Below are 19267 nucleotides of genomic sequence, written 5' to 3' on the forward strand. Positions count from 1 at the left end.
TGTGATAATGGTAAGAGCACCTTTATGGCATTTCAGGGGCCATAAGGTGGAATTTCACTCATTCCTTTAACTACTTACATATTTGTCTCCTCCTCTAGACCATATGCTAGCTAGTCCTTTTTATTTCTAGGGTTCAGCATATATAGTAGATGGTATATAAATATTTGCCTACATGTTTTGTTTTTACAGTGCAGTTTAAAGAATAATATACAGTTTAACCCTTATTTAGGATGCTTTTGGACTGCCCCTTCCCACCAGTTTTTATCAGCTCAGCCATAAGCTTGAGAATGATAAATTAAAGGAAACGTGATGAGAGAGGCAAATCCATTTTAATAGAGGTTCACAGTGTATCCTGAAGCCATCATGCTGTATGAAAAAGGGTCTTGCTTTGGATTTAGAAGGCTAGCCTCACGCTGCAACCCCACTGCTAGGCCTCGTGAAGGTGTCGGAAGCAAGTTCTCTATGCTGCCTGGATTGCAGTGTCTCAACTGTCATATATGAATAACATTAACAGATTCCTCTTTCAGGATTTTTGTGAGTGGCAAATGAGCTAATGCCCAGGAGAGTTCTTTGTAAGTAAAAAGATACTCTGTAAATGCTATTTTTGTAAAAGTAATTGGATTATCCATTTCATTACTGACTTCTAAAGTAGATTAGATCGGAGTGTCATAAAATTCATATTTAGGCAGTGGCGTATGAATGGCAACAAGTTGGGAGAGGACACAGATCACTAGAAAATGGTTGTTTTCCTGAAATATATAGGAAATTAATGTCTTTTGACTTTGTTCGCTTATCTCTCCCAGATAAATTTAATCATTCTGTTACAGTCAAAGAGTAGAGTCTTCTACTTTAAGATGTAATAAGCAAGTCTACCTACTATTTACCCCACTGTTGCATATCTCTGAAAGAATAACATGTATTTTTTTCTTTTTTAGTAAATATGTTAAATCAATTTGATACATCTTCCTCACAGTAATTACTCATTTCATTTTACTTCTAGGGTAAAAATCATGGTAAGAAACTTCGAAATTACTATGCAGCCAATAGCTGTCCTCCTCCTGCCAGAATGAGCAATGCAGTGGAAGCTGTGGCTGCTCCAGCTGTTTCAGTCCCTCCGCAGGTAAGACTGGAGTGTCGGGGTGGGAGCTGTCCCGTGCACAGGTGGTCATGGATGAAGTTTGTCATCTGTGTGTCCATCAAGGTACAGCTGAGCCAGTACTCCTAAAACGCCCTTCTTGGTGCTTTTAGCTCATTGATAACTGGATTTAATGCAAAAATTCATGAATCTGAAGACTTCTTATTGGATTTTGTTATGGTTCATAAAGTGATGAAACAAAATTATTTCATGAGGCTTTCTTTATGCATATTTGAAAATTCTAGGTTAAATGGTCCTGAATGTCTACATAAAGCCCTGAATGAAAAGAAAGATTTTTAAACATTTATCTCGATTGTGATCAATCCTACTGACTTTATTTTTTTTTTAAGATTTTTTTTTTATGTGGACCGTTTTTTAAAGTTTTTATTGAACTTGTTGCAATATTGCTTTTTTATGAATTTTTTTGGCTATGAGGCATGTCAGATCTTAGCTTCCCAACCAGGGATCAAGCTTGTGCTTCCTATATGGGAAGGCAAAGTCTTAACCACTGGACCACCAGAAAAGTTCCCCCATTGACTTTATATATGCCTTCCAGCAAGATCAGTTTCTTGAAGCTGCCCCTTTCTTCTGTACAGAGAGCCTGTATACACTCTTCCTGGACTTTGGTATCATGACCCACACTTGAGAGCCAAGTTCCATTTACTCTTTGGGAGACAGGTGTTTGAGGCAAGATATTCCTGTATTTTAGTACTTTCTGCAATATGGATTCTAATCTATCTTTGAAGTATTATTTTTTTATAGGTCATAAATGTGTGTGCTCAGTGCTCAGTCTTTCAATTGTATCTGAGTCTTTGAGACCTCATGGATTATAGCCCACCAGGCCCCTCTGTCTATGGCATTTTCCAGGCAAGAGTACTGGAATGGGTTGCCATTTCCTTCTCCAGGGGATCTTCCCAACCCAGGGATTGAACCCATTGAACCCTGGATTGGCAGGCAGGTTCTTTACCACTGAGCCATCAGGGAAGCCCCTTAGGTCATAAATAATAATAATAATTAATAATCACTTTGATGCCAGGTACTCTGCTAAGCACTTTTCAGACAGTACTTCATTCAGCCCCGGGACCAGAGTGAGATGAGGGATGTGCTTGACTTAGGCACAGAATTTAAGAGGGAGCTAAAATACTCAGTTATCAAGATAAATAATATATTTTTAAAATGCAAAATTAATGTGAAAAAGTCAGTAGTGAACAAAATGGCAAAAACTTAAAGATAGGATAAGTGTTATTGATTTTCCTTTTGCCTTAGGCTGCAATATGGTTTGGCATGACACTGTTGCTGATCCTGTCTTTATTTAAAATTTTGATATTTTGTTTCTCATTGATTTTGTTGGCTGTATGGCAGTTTTTTGATTTGTGAAAATATTCCACTAAGTATTTTTTCATCCTGATTGCTAAGTTTTCTAATGCTTCCTTATATTGGGTGCCCATGGCTCCTTCCTTGCCTCCTTCTTGGCCTGGGTCCTAACTTCATTTAATGCTTGCAACAACTCAGAGGTATTGACTTATTTCTCAATGTGTGCTCCATGGGCCAGCAGCATCGGTCTCACTTGGAGGTTTATTATAAGCCCAGGGAAGCCAGATAACTTGTTTGTGGTGGTACAAATTTTGTAAAGTGGGGCAATGATTTTTCTTGACCTTATACCTCTACTCCTAAACACCATGGTATAATTTTACTTTTCTGATTGTCAGTCCTTATGATGTGGATAGCAGTATCCACTGTTCTATCCTCCTGAATTTGTGCGGTAAATGAGATACGTTAAAAACAGAATCAGAGGACAGCAGAATACGCAGAGAGATCTTCAGGCTGAGGAGTTTTCCCAGTGCCAGTTCTTGAAGGCTGCTCGAGAATTGGATGGCTCCTTCCTGTTAGAGACTGTTTTCAGCTGGTTCCACCCCTCTGGGCAAACAACCATGGGCTTTTTTCATAGCACAAATCTTTATGATTTTTGAACACAGTTATCCTGTCCCCAGAAAATCTTCTCTTCCAGGTGAAACAATGCTGTTTGCTTCAGCTGGTCCTGATATGACACACTTTCCAGATTCTTTATTGCATATTTGATTCTTTAGCCAAAATCTAGTTTGGCGTGTTTTGTTAACCCAGCAGTAGTTAACTGAGTGCATACTATTTTCCAGGGATTGTGTTAGGTTTCCCTTAACTGTTTCCCAGCCTGAATACAGTTGTCTGGACCTGTTGGTTATTTCCCCCAAATTATACTGTATCTGTGGGTTTCCCTGATGACTCAGATGGTAAAGAATCTGCCTGCAAAGCAGGAGACCAGGGTTTGATCCCTGGGTCAGGAAGATCCCCTGGAAAAGGGAACGGTACCCACTCCAGTATTCTTGCCTGGAGAATTCCGTCAACAGAGGAGCCTGGCAAACTACAGTCCGTAGAGTCCCAAAGAATTGGACACAACTGAGCAACACGCACACACACACACTCTCTCTCTCTGTCTCTCTGTCTCTCTCTCTCTCTCTCTCTCTGTATGTGTTAGCTGCTCAGTTGGGTCTGACTCTTTGCAACCCCAGGGACTGTAGCCCGCCAGGCTCCTCTGTCCATGAAATTCTCCAGGCAAGAATACTGGAGTGGGTTGCCAGCTCCTGCTCCTATACATACTATATCTGTAGCTAATTTATAGACTCTGAGGATAGAGGTTTAGTTTTTATACATATCTGTGTGTCACTTTTGTATTAGGTTGCAAGCCCTATAAATAGTAGGCATTTAGTACATGCTTGTTAATGGATTCTGGGAAGACTTTTTCTCTCTGGTAATGTGAGTTTAGACCTTACCTGTGCTACCTAAATTTTCCTTGCTGGGTTTTTAAACTTCTTTTCTGAAATTTCTTCAATGAAAATAGCAATGAGGCATTCATCAGCTTGGTACACAGGTGATTGTAATGCAAAACCACAATTAAGTGTCTCCCAGTCTTTTCCTCTTTCTTTCTGAAACGAACAATTTCCTGTCCTTATAAAGCTGAGTGCTTATGGTCATGCCATAACGGGTTATTTTTCAGCTCTTAGAAGGAAGGAACTTTGAGAAGAGAACAGAGTCCACACTTTAAAACCTTGTTTGTTGTGTCTTTGCTGTCAGATGGGCTCCTTTAAGCCAGGAGGCAGAGTGATCCTGGCCACAGAAAACGATTACTGTAAGCTCTGTGATGCCTCCTTCAGTTCTCCGGCTGTGGCCCAGGCTCACTATCAAGGCAAGAATCATGCCAAGAGGCTGCGGCTGGCGGAAGCTCAGAGTAACTCATTCTCGTAGGTATTGCCGTTTTCTCTTAGGCCAGAGTGTTATGTGAGACTCACTGTCTCTAGAGAAAAAGAGTTGAAAGGGAGCCTTGTTTAGAAGTCTCACTCTTTTAAAATGTCTCTTCTCCAGAGACTCCTCAGAGGTCGGTCAACGGCGGACCCGAAAAGAAGGGAATGAATATAAGATGATGCCTAATAGGAGAAATATGTATGCAGTACAGAATAATTCAGGTATTCTGTGGCTTTTCACATGCCTTGGCTATGTTTTGCAAATGGTGTCCACTATTTTTATTTCCTTTATGGTAATAGATAGCCCTGAGAATTTGGGATTAGCTTTCGTTTTGTGGAATAGGTCTAGTGGCTTTTCAAGCTGGTGTTTATTTCAGGTCTTATTTATTTATTTCCTATTTAGTGTATTATTTATTTTGATTTTATTTAATTTTTTTTACATCAAGAATATGACTTTATTTCAAAGAACCAAGAATAAGAAATGAGTTAAATGGAAAGGTGATACATCCTTGGGTTCTAAGACCCAAAATGCAACTTTTAAAAAAGTTGAAGTATACTTGATTTACAAGAATTTCACATAACCGAGTCTGTGTTTTAAAGTGTCTTATCTTAGTGCCTTTATGTTACTTATGGTATTTGCCAGCTGAGATATTTAAATGTAGTATAAAAATGAAATATTTGGTTTCAGGCTGCACCACATTAAATCCTCAGTTATTAGGGAAAATAAAAATGGTAGCAGTGGTGTTTAACCAGGGGAGTGACTCAGATTATCTGGGGAATTTTTTATAAAATACACATAGTTGAACCATGACTTAGAGATTTTCAGTCAGTAAATTTAGAGTGGGACTCAGACGTGTGTGTGTTTTGCAAATGCTTCCTCAGTGATTGATACATACTTTTAGTTCACAATTACTAGTTGATAGGAATATTTTCTGCATTTTCTGATCATCTTCAGTAGGGAGAGTAGTCCTTCATCCTTTCCCTACCCCAGCCTCCAGTGCACACACATATGAGCAGAGGTCAATCATGTAAACAGTAAAACAAACAACAAATTGATTGGAAAGGCAAAAGAAGCATAGAAAAAGGGGACATATAAAACACAATTTAATAAGTCTCATGAAAGTCTGAAACATTTATCATTGTTGCAATAAATGTAAACTTAAAGTCCCAGTGAAAAGAAAATTGTAAGATTAGATAGAAAATATTCAGTTGAAATGAAGGAAGCCAGAATAGCTGTCTTAGCATTAGATTAAAAAAAAAAAGATAACAAAAACCTTTAGGACAGAAGGCCATTTAGACTTATGTTCTTGGATCAGAGTACAAGTAAATGAGATGTCAATAATATTAAAAACACAACATTTTTATGTGTTTGGAAGTTTTAAAACATTTCTAAATAACTCTCTCACCAAAGAAAAAATCATACTGGTGATTGAACATTCTTAGAATCAAATTGTAATAAAAATGTATCAAAATTTGTAGCATGTAGTCTAAGTAACATTTTGAGAAAAGCCTTAAATGTTTATTATTATAGTAGGAAAGCAGAAAAGTATTGAGCTAATGGTCCAACTTAAGTCAGTTATATAAAAAAAGAAAATAAAATTATCAATAATTCCATCAACATTTTTGTGTATATTACTTCTGTTAAAATGGACATGTGATCATATTTTGTGATATTCTTGTTCAGTGTAATGGCATATTATAATCAAATATTGTAATTACAGAGTTTTCTATAGCATTGTTTTTAGTGACTGTTTAGTTTTTCATTACATTCATTACTATGATTTTTTTGAATTTAAATTTATTTATTTTAATTGGAGGCTAATTACTTTACAATATTGTATTGGTTTTGCCATACATCAGCATGAATCTTCCACAGGTGTACACGTGTTCCCCATCCTGAACCCCCTCCCACCTCCCTCCCCATACCATCCCTCTGGGTCATCCCAGTGCACCAGCCCCAAGCATCCAGTATCATGCATCGAACCTGGACTGGCGATTCGTTTCTTATATGATATACATATTATACATGAGTTGTATGTTTGGATCTTTCCTTTATCCTTACCCTCCCCCAAAAAACTTTTATAAACTCTAGTTAAATAAATGTCCTCATTGATAAATCTCTATGCAAAAATTATCAACATTTTCTTAGTGAAATTCTTAGAAGTAGAATTTTTGGATTAAAGTATTAGTATAATGATATAACTTTTGATATAATGCTTAGAAATGAAAGTATTTCTAAAATTATATTCACTTTTTAAAGACATTGCCATTTAGAGTTTGGGTTTGCTCCACAGTAACATTTCTGACAATAGTTGGAAGAGTCATTTTAGCTTTTTAGACTGAACCTGTATAAAATTGTAATTTAAAAAAACCTGTTAACTTCCCATTTTTTTCAAACTAGGAATCTGTGAATTTTATACTTTGAGGTTAGAATTACAAATTACAGTGGTAATTGGTCAGACCATCATTCGCTTAGTGAGTATTTTGAAGTGAATATATTACTTTTGTCTCTTTGTTTCAGCAGGTCCTTACTTCAATCCCCGCTCTCGGCAGAGAATTCCACGTGATCTGGCCATGTGTGTTACTCCAAGCGGCCAGTTTTACTGCTCCATGTGTAATGTCGGGGCTGGCGAAGAGGTGGAATTCCGGCAGCATTTAGAGAGCAAGCAACATAAAAGCAAGGTGTCTGAACAGCGGTACAGGAATGAGATGGAGAATCTGGGCTACGTATAGGGATTGTCATATTCAGATGGAGCAGCTTGTCCTGCCTGTTGCTCGCCTTATGTCAACATGCCCTGCTTTGTGGTTCTTTTGATATGAGTACATTCCTCTGCTTAATGTTTATACATATAACCTGCAGTGGTACCATAAGGTGTCAGAATTGGGGAAGGAAGAGAATGTGCTTAAGTCATGATGCTTTTTCAGGTCAGTTGTGTTGAGCTGCTTTAAGCCTGTGACCTACCTACCCCATGAGACATACCTTTTTATCTTGACCAAGTTCTGGTCAACTAGTAGCCTGACCACATAGAGCTTTAACTATTTAAAAACTTCATATTCTTTTACAGTGTTAGTGTTATGTATTGTTAAATAATTTTATCGAGTTTTTGCTTCAGATCACAGTAAAAGCAGGTAAGCAAAGATTTTAGTTTCCTAAGGTTTCTTTGGAACTACCATCTCAACTCAATGAATTGTCAGTAGGATATACTATGGAAACTGCATTAGAATCTTGCCCAGAACAGTGTTTTCTGTTTATCATGTCCCTTCCTTATTGAAATGCAGGTTCTCGTGGATTCAGACACTTCTAATGTGTTTGTGTACTTCCAGATAGCGAAACTTGATTTTCAGTTGTGAATTTCGCACATTTAAATTCACCTTCTTTTCTCCTCTTTTTTTCTCCCCCAGTTGAATTAGCTTATCCAATTAGCTCATTTTCATGTCCCAGAACGGTGTTGTAGGTTTTCCAAGCCCCATATTTGAATATCCAATAAGTTTAGGATAGATGTGATTTTTTTTAATATATTTTTTTCAGCTGGTGTTGGGAAATGAAATGTATTTGATTTTTCAACTTAGAGTTACTTCATGATGATAACATGCACTTATGTGATGGTCTCAACCGTAAGTTCAGAACCCTTGATATTTGTTTTGATAGACTTTTTAGATAGACAGATCCTTAAATTATACTCACATTCTTCATTGTCTTGCTAATTTGTAGACTGTCCTGAAAAATATCACTACTTTACTATTTCCAAGAAAGAAAAGAATTTTTTTAAAACAGTTAATCAAATTTTAGTAGCATTTCCAATAGAAAAATACCTGAACTTTGGCATTATTCTTTATAATTCAGCTTCTTTGAAGATATAGATTAATAAAAATATAGATTACTTTCATATCTGATAATTAGAACAGTATTATTATTTTTGCTTTTTGTTTTTAAAATGAGAAGCTCTAGTATTTTGTCTAGATTAACCAATGGAGGATTCTATGAACTTTCACTAACTGTATTTTACTTATTTACTATATTTACATGGATAAGATGGGTGCTCATCCATACTCCTTTTGAAAGGCCATGTTCATAGAAGTTTATATTGAGCAATATCTTTGCACTATGGTAAAGTCACTTTTGATTGCTTATATTACTAATTAAAAATAAAACTCCTATTTTTCCTTAAAAATTCTATCGGCAAAAAGATAAGGAGAAGGAAAATTATAATCATCATTCCATTCCTTTAGTACTGCTGAACAATTTTTGAATTATCTAGACCCATATTTAAAATTAAGTTTTGTGATACTGGTACACTGGTACACTCTCTGGTACACTCTCAAGTTACCCTTCTGTTGAAGTCATGGTTTTTTAATTCTAAAAGTAGAATTACTTAGAAGTTTTATTTTCTCCCAGGAGCAGAAGAATGAAATAATGTTCTGTTGAAGTTCTATCGAGACCTGTGAATCAGTATAATAACACTTTTTGCAGTAAGCTATGAAGTATAATTGATTATTTTAGAGCAATTTAGAGCTTCTCTTATTGATTAGTAGGTTACTCATTTTGCTGCTAAGTGTAATTTTTTGGTAGATTTTAATATGACAGTGCTGGCCACATGGTTCTATGATTATTTAAAAATTCTTTTTTCCCCTCTCTGTGTGTGACTACATATATGTATACACATGTATATGTATGTGTGTGTATATATGTATGTAGTTGCATAAGTACACACACATATATAAATCTATGTATGTATAGTTTTATGTGATTCCATAGAGAAGATTTCATTGAATCCTTAGATAACAGTAAAAGATTGTGGATAAGAATTTACATTTTATACAAGTGGCATTCATCCACTTTCAGTTTTTTCTTTGCAGATAAAATTAATGGAATGATCTTCTCTACTGTCCCCACTTAACAATTTCGTTTTATATATGTAATAGCAGTGGACTTAAGGCCTTGGTGTTTTTCCTGGCCTTGCATATTCAGGTTTCTAGTCTCTCAGTGCTCTTAATGGATGTTATGAATGCATAAACGCATTTTCTTTTAAAGAAAAAAGTTAGATTTATAGTGTTATTTCTTACTTGTTCTATTTCTTTGCACTAAACAAGACTGATGTTTGCTTTATATGACACCTTAGAAACCATATTGCCTACAATAGCTGGGTTTGCTCCTTACTTTCCAAACTCTAGCAGTTGATAAATAACTTTCATGTTTATAAAGGTTACATACACATCCAAAAAAAGAATCACAAATCTCTATGACAGTGGGTTGTGTTTTGGGCTTGTTACCTTGCAACATTCTCCTTGTTCCATAGGTGAAACAGATGGTGACAGAGGTGTCAGAAAGGAAATGCATAGGTAAATACACCTCTGCATGCTACAGTTTCTCATGCTCATGCATTCCTTATGGACAGTGTTGTTTTTTTCCTGTCAAAGAAGGCTGTTAGTACTGCACTCAGTGGTATGTGATCTCTGTCAGTTTCGTTTAGTAAAATCAGGTCCTGCTCTGTAATATCCTTTAGAATTTGCACCCTGTGCTCCCCAGGAATCACATTAATATCTTTTTACGTACTGTATACAAGGATGGACAGAGGCCTAACCGATGGAAAACCTTTAGTCAAATAAGTAGATTCTAGTTCTAGATCTACAAGAAGAACGCAGAGCATCAAAGTCTCTTTGTGAATATCTTCATGTACTTTGTCATTCAGAAATCAATGTTGAAGATAACAATTAGAAACTCTTCTAAAATATCGAGGGCAAGAAGATGTAAAGGAAAAATTTTGGTGTTCCGATTAAAAGATTAGATTGCTTATGTCTTCTAAGTGTTTTTTCAAAAATACTCAGTTACAGAGCTGAGTGTGCCATGTGATCCTTCCAACTCCACATTGAACAGAAAATGTTTTGTTGGTTTTGTCTTTGTATGTCCTGTATTATAACTTGTAAATATGTGCATGTTGTTTATGACGTGTGTCTATTTGTCTCTTATTGCACTGAAATCTGCAAGGTGAATAACTGTCCTATACCATTTGCAAAAACTTCCTCCAACTCTTCCTCACTGTTGCCCCTTCTCCTTAGTTGATAAACTTAGAAAACCATTTAGAATTTTTTGAAACCCTGAGATTGAATGAAAAATCAATCATGGCTGTCTGAGATCATCTCCATGTCCCTCTAACTTAAACAGCTGAAAGGAAAGCATGAGATCTTCCACCTTATTTTATAGAGCTGTTCTGCAATACTGGTGTGCTTGCTTGTATCTATACTTTGAACTAGGATTAAAGATACATATATATACACATGTATGTGTATATACATATATATTGTGTATCTGATTAAATCTTCATATGTAGATAGACTCGAAGGATTAATGGTGGTTTTAATGATTCCCTCACTCCTGAATCAGCAGGGACTATGAACAACGACAGTTGGAGGACTGTTCAGTGACCCATGTAAAACGAGTCTCGCTTGTGTCAGGGGAGACATGTAACTGTTCTGCATAATGCCCTCTACAGAGAGGCCTAAGAGTGATGGATTTGGAACCTAATCTGTTTTGTTTCCTCAGTGTCAGAACACAGGCTGGAAGGACCTTTTAAAAACTTGGTGGGGCATATACGAAAGACAACAGAGCTACTTTAGAAGTAGAGAAATGTTTTGTCAGTATAGGTAAAAGTTTAATGCAGGCTTTTGAACAGATACTTTAAAAAGATTCCATCTTGCTGGCTTTTCTTTTTTCAGCCAGCCAAATCACCATTTAGATGTTTCATGCATCGTAAAGGATGTCTTGTTGCTTTAATTTTTTTGGTGGTGGACCCCTGTCATTGTGAGCTATCACTGTCAGTCTTACTAAATGGACAAATAGCTGTGTAAATAGCTTCTCATACGACATTTCTACTCATAGCTATTTGACTTTGTCTTGCCGCTATGAATGGGAGGATCATTTATCAACTCCCCTTCTGGGTAGCTACCAAAAAAATACTGGCTTATGGTCCCATGTGACCCTGTCTTTGTTAAGCCCAGATTATGAGTGCCTTTAGCAAGTTTTAGCATTTCACAGAAAGAAGAGATGATAGAATTATTGCCATTAGTCACAATGCATAAAATAGGAGCTTGGAATAACAAAGCTTTGTGTGAATTCTATGTTTTACATCTTTTTTTTTTATTCATGCAATCTCAATTTGATATTGAGTAAAACTATGTGATAATTAATCAGGAACCATACATCTTAAAAATGAATCCAGTTGTCCAAGGCTGGCAACGGTCATTGATTTTTTTTTTCCACTTTGATCTGCATTGTATTTATATGTAGTGATCGATAGTGTGATGGATTGGGAAGAGCTTGATATTGATGTTTGGAAAAACTTTATTTCAGTGTCATTTTCAAATACTGTCTTATCTAATACTGTAGAGAGGATAGAATTATGTATTTGCACATGAACTGAAGACTGTCATGCATAATACTTATTCATTGTGCTGTTATAGTTCATCTCTACATTTAAAACAGGTATCTTCACAAATCAGGTTCAAGATGTTTTAAAGTAAAATTTTCCTTACTTCAATGAATTTAAAATTCTAAATTGCCTGTACTCTTTGAGTCTCTAAAATGCACTGCTAAATTAATTTTACTGCAGAAATACTAACATTTTTCTTGACAGTTTATTATGAGAAATTTTAAATGTACCTTAAACTTAATGAATTTTACAGTATATTAGCACTAGATTCTACTATTAACATTTTCCAGTACTTATATTACCATATATTTGTCTGTCCCTCTGTTTATCCGTTGAACAATGGAGTTTTAAAAATATATACATTTTAGTGTAAATTTCAGATACTTGCCTAAACAATTCAGCATAGGCATAATTAGTTATAGTTTAATATCTGTTTACATATTAACATCTTTTAACAAGCAGTGTATGAAGTTGATAACCTGAGCCAGTTAACATATGTCTTTTTCTCCTGTGGACTTTAGCCTTCTTGTTTCTGTTTTTGTATATGCTTAGAGTGAGGGAAGACAACTCCTTTTCAAACTGAAGTTTTTTGGTGTTGGTCATTTTAATGCTTAATTGTCATACATTTTAAAGCTTCGTGTTAAGAATTTTTTCTTTATCCCTCTTTTTTGATGTATGTTTGCTCAACTATGCAGCTTCTTTAGAAAACTGTAAATTACTGGTTGGGGTTTATTAAATCAGCTTATACCTCATTTCAATCTGCGGCTGCGTTTTTCTCCTGGTATCATTTCTCGCTTTACTACTTTCACCTGTTCTACCAGAGAATAGAGCGGCATAAAGGGTCAGCCCCACAGACGATTAGCTGTTTAAAACAACTCTAGAAGAACAGATGGAGTAGTTTAGAAAGTTGAAACCATTCGTTTATCTAAAGCCTTTGAATTCCCGGAGAATTGTAACTGCCCATGCTTTCTCTTAGCCATAATTAGCAGGATTAAAAATGATTGTACTGTACAATGAGTTGTTGAAATTGTAAGCCTTAGTAACCATCTTTAGCTTTACTCTAGTACTGTTTAGGAAAAAATTATTGACATATGCCTTTATTTTTATGCCAATTATTTTGTGGACAAAATCAGAAGAATTTAAGTGACTTGTTGCAGATTATGAAGCTTCAGTGGGTAAGTCAGAACTGAAATTTTGATATCCTGGATTCATATTCTTGTGCTCTTTGATAAAATTCATGGCTTTCAAAATAAACACTCCCTTTAGGGTGCTTAAAATGAAACTATGTATTTTTACTAATTAGACTTTCATTTTTTTGGACATTTTACAATTCTTTGAACTTAAAAGATTTTTCCATGGTCATAGTTTCTCATTAAGTCAATGCAACTGCTAAAAATCTCACTTTGCTGTTAAATACTAATAATACAGGTTTTATCAGATTTCCTTTCACATTTACATAACCTTCATGATTCACTCATAACTCTTTCTGTGTAAGTGCTTAAGTGACCCCCTCACTAGTGAAAATAAATGTTCTATATCACTGATTATATGTATATTCTCTATATGATATATTTTTTTAAGGAAAAGAAACCCCATGTGTCCGGATGAACAATATTATCCTAGTGCAAAGCACATATAAAGTGGCTTGTTCTATTCTGAAAATCTGGCATTTACAGGAACAAAACTTTTAGAGTGGCTGGTCATTATTTTACCTTCTTTTGGTACTTGAGCATCTTTCTGTGGTTTTGTAAATGTGTGTCATTTTGTAAGAATTTCTTGTTGATTCTGTGTTAATTGGTGTCCACCTTGTGATATCCTCAGCTGACCATAGTAATTTAGTCTGGGTATGGGGTGTCTGCTTTGAAATGCCTTACTAGAGTGTGGCAGACTCTGCTCTAAAGCATTCCATGTGTCTGCTAAGACAATAAGTTGCCTCTCTCTGATGTATGCTCTAGATCCAGAAGCAAAACTAATTTTGCTTTCACTGTTAATGTTGCATTTTAGCTCATTGTTTTAAATTAGAGAATAAAATCGTGGAGCCGAGGGAAACTTTACAACCCTTCATTTAATGGCATGGCAAACTTTTAAAATTGCTTTTACTGTTTCCCTAGAATGATGTTTCTGATAAAGGATATAGCTGAAAAATGCCTGCCAGAACTGTATGAAATTGGGTTTGTTTCCTACAATTTCCCCTAAATGTCATACAGGGATTTAACATCTGTGTATGCTGTTGGGGCTTTGTGCCAGTCATCACTTTGGAAATCTGTGTTCTGAGGCTACATAAATGACAAAAATGTCTTGGGATTGAAGCCAATCAACTGTGAACTGTGAAATTGAAATTGCTCTTTTGGTTTTATTTTCTTAAGCATATTGCATAGAGAATCCTGAAAGTTATTTAAAATTTACACTGCTTCTGTTGATGGCTCATTTTGGCTGTGTATCCTCATTTATGTACTGATTTCTGATAAAGGCTTGACGTTATTATAGCAGTCATTTTGTGTTCAACTTAATAAAAGAGTTTCTGAGTCTTGTCTGCAAATCATTTGGTTGTGAGTTGGGGATCAAAGAAAGAAGGTGCATTGTCAGCACTGAGGTGCTGAGGTGTTATTTTTGATGCAGATGGTTGATGGCTGAGGATTCACCTTTTATCCATCTGCATGTAATTTGCCACCTGCTTCTAGAACTCATGGGGCTTCCGCAGTGGCTCTGTGGTAAAGGGTATGCCTCCAATGCAAGAGACTTGCAGGAGACGCTGTTTGATCCCTGGGTTGGGAAGATTCCCTGGAGAAGGAAGTGTCAGTCCACTCCAGTATTCTTGCCTGAGAAATCCCATGGACAGGAGTCTGGTGGGCTACGGTCTATGGGGTCGCAAAAAGTCAGCAGACATGACTGAGCCACAGGCCACAGCTTTTTTCTTGAACTCAGAGTATATTGTCACCTACTTGGGCATGCAGTAGAGTTGACCCTACCAAAATGGTAGATTTGACCACTACCCCATTCTACCATTGCTGGAGTTCTCCTCACTCAATTGGAGCAAGTTCTCAATTTTATTGATAGATTAATTTTTAGATTTAAGTTTAATCTTTCCTTCAAATTCTGAGAAAAGTTGCTTAGCAGGACTGTAACTGTTGCTTCTGGAAGTAAACACATATTAAGAGGCAAATATGCCCAATAATCTTTTGGGTGTTCATATATAAAATACTTTTGCAAATATAATCAGCTTACATACACAATGTATTATTGAGGAATGGTCTTTGAAGCACTCTGGTTGACAGCATGCAATGTGCTTTTCAGCTTAAATGCTCATTTTAAAAAGGTTAGAGCCCTGGAAGATGCTGTTGTGCTTTGTTTAATCGGGATGCAAGACACATACACTTACTGTCGTGGGAAAAATTCTTGTGTCTGCACAAAAAATGTTTCTGAATGAAGAGAACAGAGCTCATTGAATCTGTGTTGTAAAATACTCAAGGCATCAGCACATTTTATGAAATCATGTCCAAGAGATTTTTAGCTTAAAGTCATGATAATGAACATGAAAATAGTTTTTAACCACTTGAGCTTGTCAGATTTTCTTTCTTCAGGCATTTCTAAGGCTTATTTGTTTGCTGAAAATCTATTCAAGGTCAAGCACTGGGTGTTATCTTTTCAACTTGCCTGTGTGGAGAGGACTGACACTAAATGTTCGCAGTCTCTTATGAATTGATATAAGAGTGTTAAGATCAGAAATAGGTCTTTTTGTGATAAGTTTTAAGATTTTTATCATCTGAGGTGAGGATGAACCCACTGAGTTTTGTTCCTCTTGTGAGATATTCATAAACTGTTGAAAATTGGGAACTGCAAACAAGATAAAGGCAAGTAACTATTTTGAAGTATAAATATTATTTAATAGAGGTATGATTATGAGTTCTTACCCTCTACAAGGAAAAAAATTTACCTAAAAATATACTCTATTGTGTGTGTGTGTGTGTGTGTGTGTGTGTGAGAGAGAGAGAGAGAGAGAGTGAGAGAGAGAGAGAGAGAGAGATGTGTATTAGGGAGGAGTAAATGGAAATATGTATTAAGATGATCAAATACTTATAATGAAGTATGTCCAAAGGAACAGATGGAAATTTGCCACTGGAAGAAATATGCTCCTCCACGGGCACTCTGTAACTTCTGCTTGGCATTTTGGATAAGTCTTTAAGTACATAATTAGAGTTTCAAATGTGTTTTGGCTGGCAGCCATCCCTCCAGACAGGAACAAGATGTCTTTCATATTAGCTTCAGTTTTTAATCTTTGCTGATGCCGGAGGCCCTTTTCTATCCCTGTTTTCTAGAAGTAGCTTACTAGGTTATGGACTTTGACCAAAGGTATCTAGTGCCACCCTGTGGACTCTCTAAATCTTACAGTTAACCGTTTGAATGTGGTTGGTACACTATCTTTGAAGAAGGATCTTTGGCTTAAAAACCACCTAGTGGTGGGAAGGAGTTTTTATCTGTACACAAAGCAAAGGCAGGTATGTCTTTGGGAGATACTGAGTGTATTCTTTTACAGCTTTAGCTGCCAAAGTGTGCAGAGTGAGGAACGTAGCAGATCTGCATTCAGGATATATATGTTTGTATATATTTGCATATGTGAAAAGTGAAAGTGTTAGTCTCTTAGTTGTGTCTGACTCTTTGTGACTCCATGGAGCCTGTCAGGCTCCTCTGTCCATGGGATTCTCCAGGCAAGAATGCTGGAGTGAGTTGCCATACCTCCTCCAGGGAATCTTCCCAACCCAGGGACTGAAGCTGGGTCTCCTGCATTGCAGGCAGATTCTTTACCGTCTGAGCCACCAGGGAAGCTCCTGTATGCATATATGTGTATGGATTTATGATGTTTTTAAAAATGTCTATTTTGCTTTAAAGAATCCATCATTCACACATTTTTGGGTTTGTGAAAAACAAGCATGGAAACTGTTAAAATGATAATCAACAAAAGTCTAGAAGGAAAGGACTAGAAAAACCTCTCATTAAAGAAGATTGTTGAAAAATTTAAAAAATTAGGTACAGGGGCAAATGTTACCAGATGTGTAAATCATGCTGACAGTATACAAACTAAACTCCATGGTACTAAGCAAACATAATTTGCTTTGGAGAACATATTGTTTTCTGCCTCAATAAACTAGCAGTACAGAGACATACTTTAAAGTCTTTTATTAAATATTTTACATCCTTAGAATAAGTGCATGCTAAGATAACTAGCCAGTTCTGTCACCTGCGTGCTCTTGGGCATGCCACCTAACTTCTCTAAAATTCATCTACTCAGAGTTGGCGTATTAGGTGTGAATTCCAATTATTTAATTTCATCCCTCTTGGTCATATGGATAATTTAGAGAATTGATCATTGAAAAACTGGTTTTTAAAAAAGGAAAATCAGTTGAGTTTTTGAATAGGTAAGTCCTAATCTCACCCCTAAACTCATGCTCCCCTGTTTCTTCCCCAGAGGTGATCGCAGTTACCAATTTCTTAGATATTTTTTCCTAGAGATATGCAATGTAGTATGAATGGTGGTATTCCGTACACTTTTTCCAGTGACCCATTTGCCTTGGCAGCCATCTGGACCAGCAAGTGTGGATCTCATTCCTTTTGACTATGTGGTATTCCCTTGTATGATTTCCAAAGTTTCTTTTTGTTTTGGTCTTCCATTGATGGACATTCCTGGTAGCTCAGATGGTAAAGAATACTTCTACAGTGAAGAAGACCTGGGTTCAATTCCTTGGTTGGGAAGATCCCCTGGAGAAGGGAATGGTAACCCACTCAAGTATTCTTGCCTGGAGGAGACAGTGGAGCCTGGAGGCTATTGTCCATGGGGTTGCAAAGAGTTGGACATGACTGAGCGACTAACACTTTTCACTTGTTGATGGAGATATATATATATATATATATATATAGTTGTGATTTGTTTAAATTAAAAGAACTTTAAAATTGTAGTAAAATATACATAACAAAGTGTATCATTTTAACCATTTCAAAGTCTACAATTCAGTGGCATCATTAAGTACATTCATATTGTTGTGCAGTTATCATCATCCCCCAACTCCAGAACTGTTTTCATCTTCCCAAACTGAAACTCCTTAGCTCATTAAAAATATGCTCTTCCCTCTGAGCATGACAACCATCATTCTACTCTGTCTTTATGAATTTGACTAGGTTCCGTTTGTAGGCGAAGTCATACAGTCTTTGTCTTCTAGTGACTGTCTTATTTCATTTAGCATAATGTCCTCAGTGTTTATCCATGTTGTAGTGTATGTCAGAATTTCTTTCCTTTATAGGCTGAATAGCATTCAGTGTATGTATATACTACATTTTGTTTGTCATTTATCTGTTGATGGACATTGGGCTGTTTCTACCTCTTGGCTATTGTGAATAATGCTGCTATGTACAAAAATTAAAAACTTTAAAAATTATTTCACATATACAAAGTAGAGCAGATTACTAAACAGACATACATATACTCATCAACCAGTTCACCAGCACTATCAAATCCTAGCATTTTGCCACATTTTATTCTGATATTTTAAAGTACAGATTCAGCTGAAACCCACTGTACCTTTTCCCAATTTTAGTTTCATGCCTCCCCAGATAAATCCACATCTTGAATTTACTATTTCTTGTACATAATTATATTAATACCATATGTATTCATAAATAATATATAGTATTATTTATGATTTCAAAATCAATATAAATGTCATCATAATAGACAGATATCTCTGTCGTTTTCTTTTTTTCTCATTATTGTTTTTGAGATTTATCTATGATGATACATGAGAAAGTTGCTCAGTCGTGTCCAATTCTTTGTGACCCTATAGACTACAGTCCATGGAATTCTCCAGGCCAGAATATTGGAGTGGGTAGCTGTTCCGTTCTCCAGGGGATCTTCTCAACCCAGGGATCAAACCTAGGTCTCCTGCATTGCAGGCGGATTCTTTACCAGCTGAGGTACCAGGGAATGATAATACATGTAGCTATAATTTATTCATGTTAAATAGTATATAGTGTCCCACTGTCTGAATTCATCCTTCTGTCGATGGATGGTTAGGTGGTTTTTCACCTGACTTATCGCACAAGTAGACATAACATACATTTTTACTGTCAAATATTCCAACACTTTCGGAAAGGGAAAATGCTCCTTAAAATCCCCATTTCCGCACCCCACTTTTTCCTTCCCAGAGGTACCTGGTACTATTAACATACTGTGCATTCTTCCAAACCAATTTCTCTGTGTCTCTAAATATGTAGCTTTTATGTGTTGCTGGAGAAAATTTTTAAGTCCTTTACTTTCAGTATCTATTATAGTGCTTCTTATTCAACTATGTATTCTCATCTCTATTCCAGATTTGCTAAATTCTCTCAGGTGTTTCACTAGATATGAATTCACTCCAGCTTAAAAATATATTTTAGAGAAT

At 36.1% G+C, this 19267-nt stretch overlaps 1 protein-coding gene across 3 annotated transcripts in view; it reads left to right on the forward strand.

Moving 5' to 3' along the window:
- ZMAT3 (zinc finger matrin-type 3) overlaps nt 1–14376 on the forward strand; it is a 38898-nt gene extending 24522 nt beyond the window's left edge. For 2 of the 3 annotated variants that reach the window (XM_027540505.1, XM_027540511.1), the window contains exons 3-6: nt 1001–1120; nt 4244–4410; nt 4532–4632; nt 6932–14376. In XM_027540505.1, the coding sequence (XP_027396306.1) occupies nt 1001–1120; nt 4244–4410; nt 4532–4632; nt 6932–7143 (600 nt within the window). In that variant the 3' untranslated portion in view covers nt 7144–14376. The remainder of the gene's footprint in view (nt 1–1000; nt 1121–4243; nt 4411–4531; nt 4633–6931) is intronic. The other variant, XM_027540519.1, reaches the window with a different exon arrangement.
- Nucleotides 14377–19267: the final 4891 nt, after the last annotated feature.

Source organism: Bos indicus x Bos taurus, chromosome 1 (genome assembly GCF_003369695.1).
Source record: "Bos indicus x Bos taurus breed Angus x Brahman F1 hybrid chromosome 1, Bos_hybrid_MaternalHap_v2.0, whole genome shotgun sequence".
Taxonomy (NCBI): domain Eukaryota; kingdom Metazoa; phylum Chordata; class Mammalia; order Artiodactyla; family Bovidae; genus Bos; species Bos indicus x Bos taurus.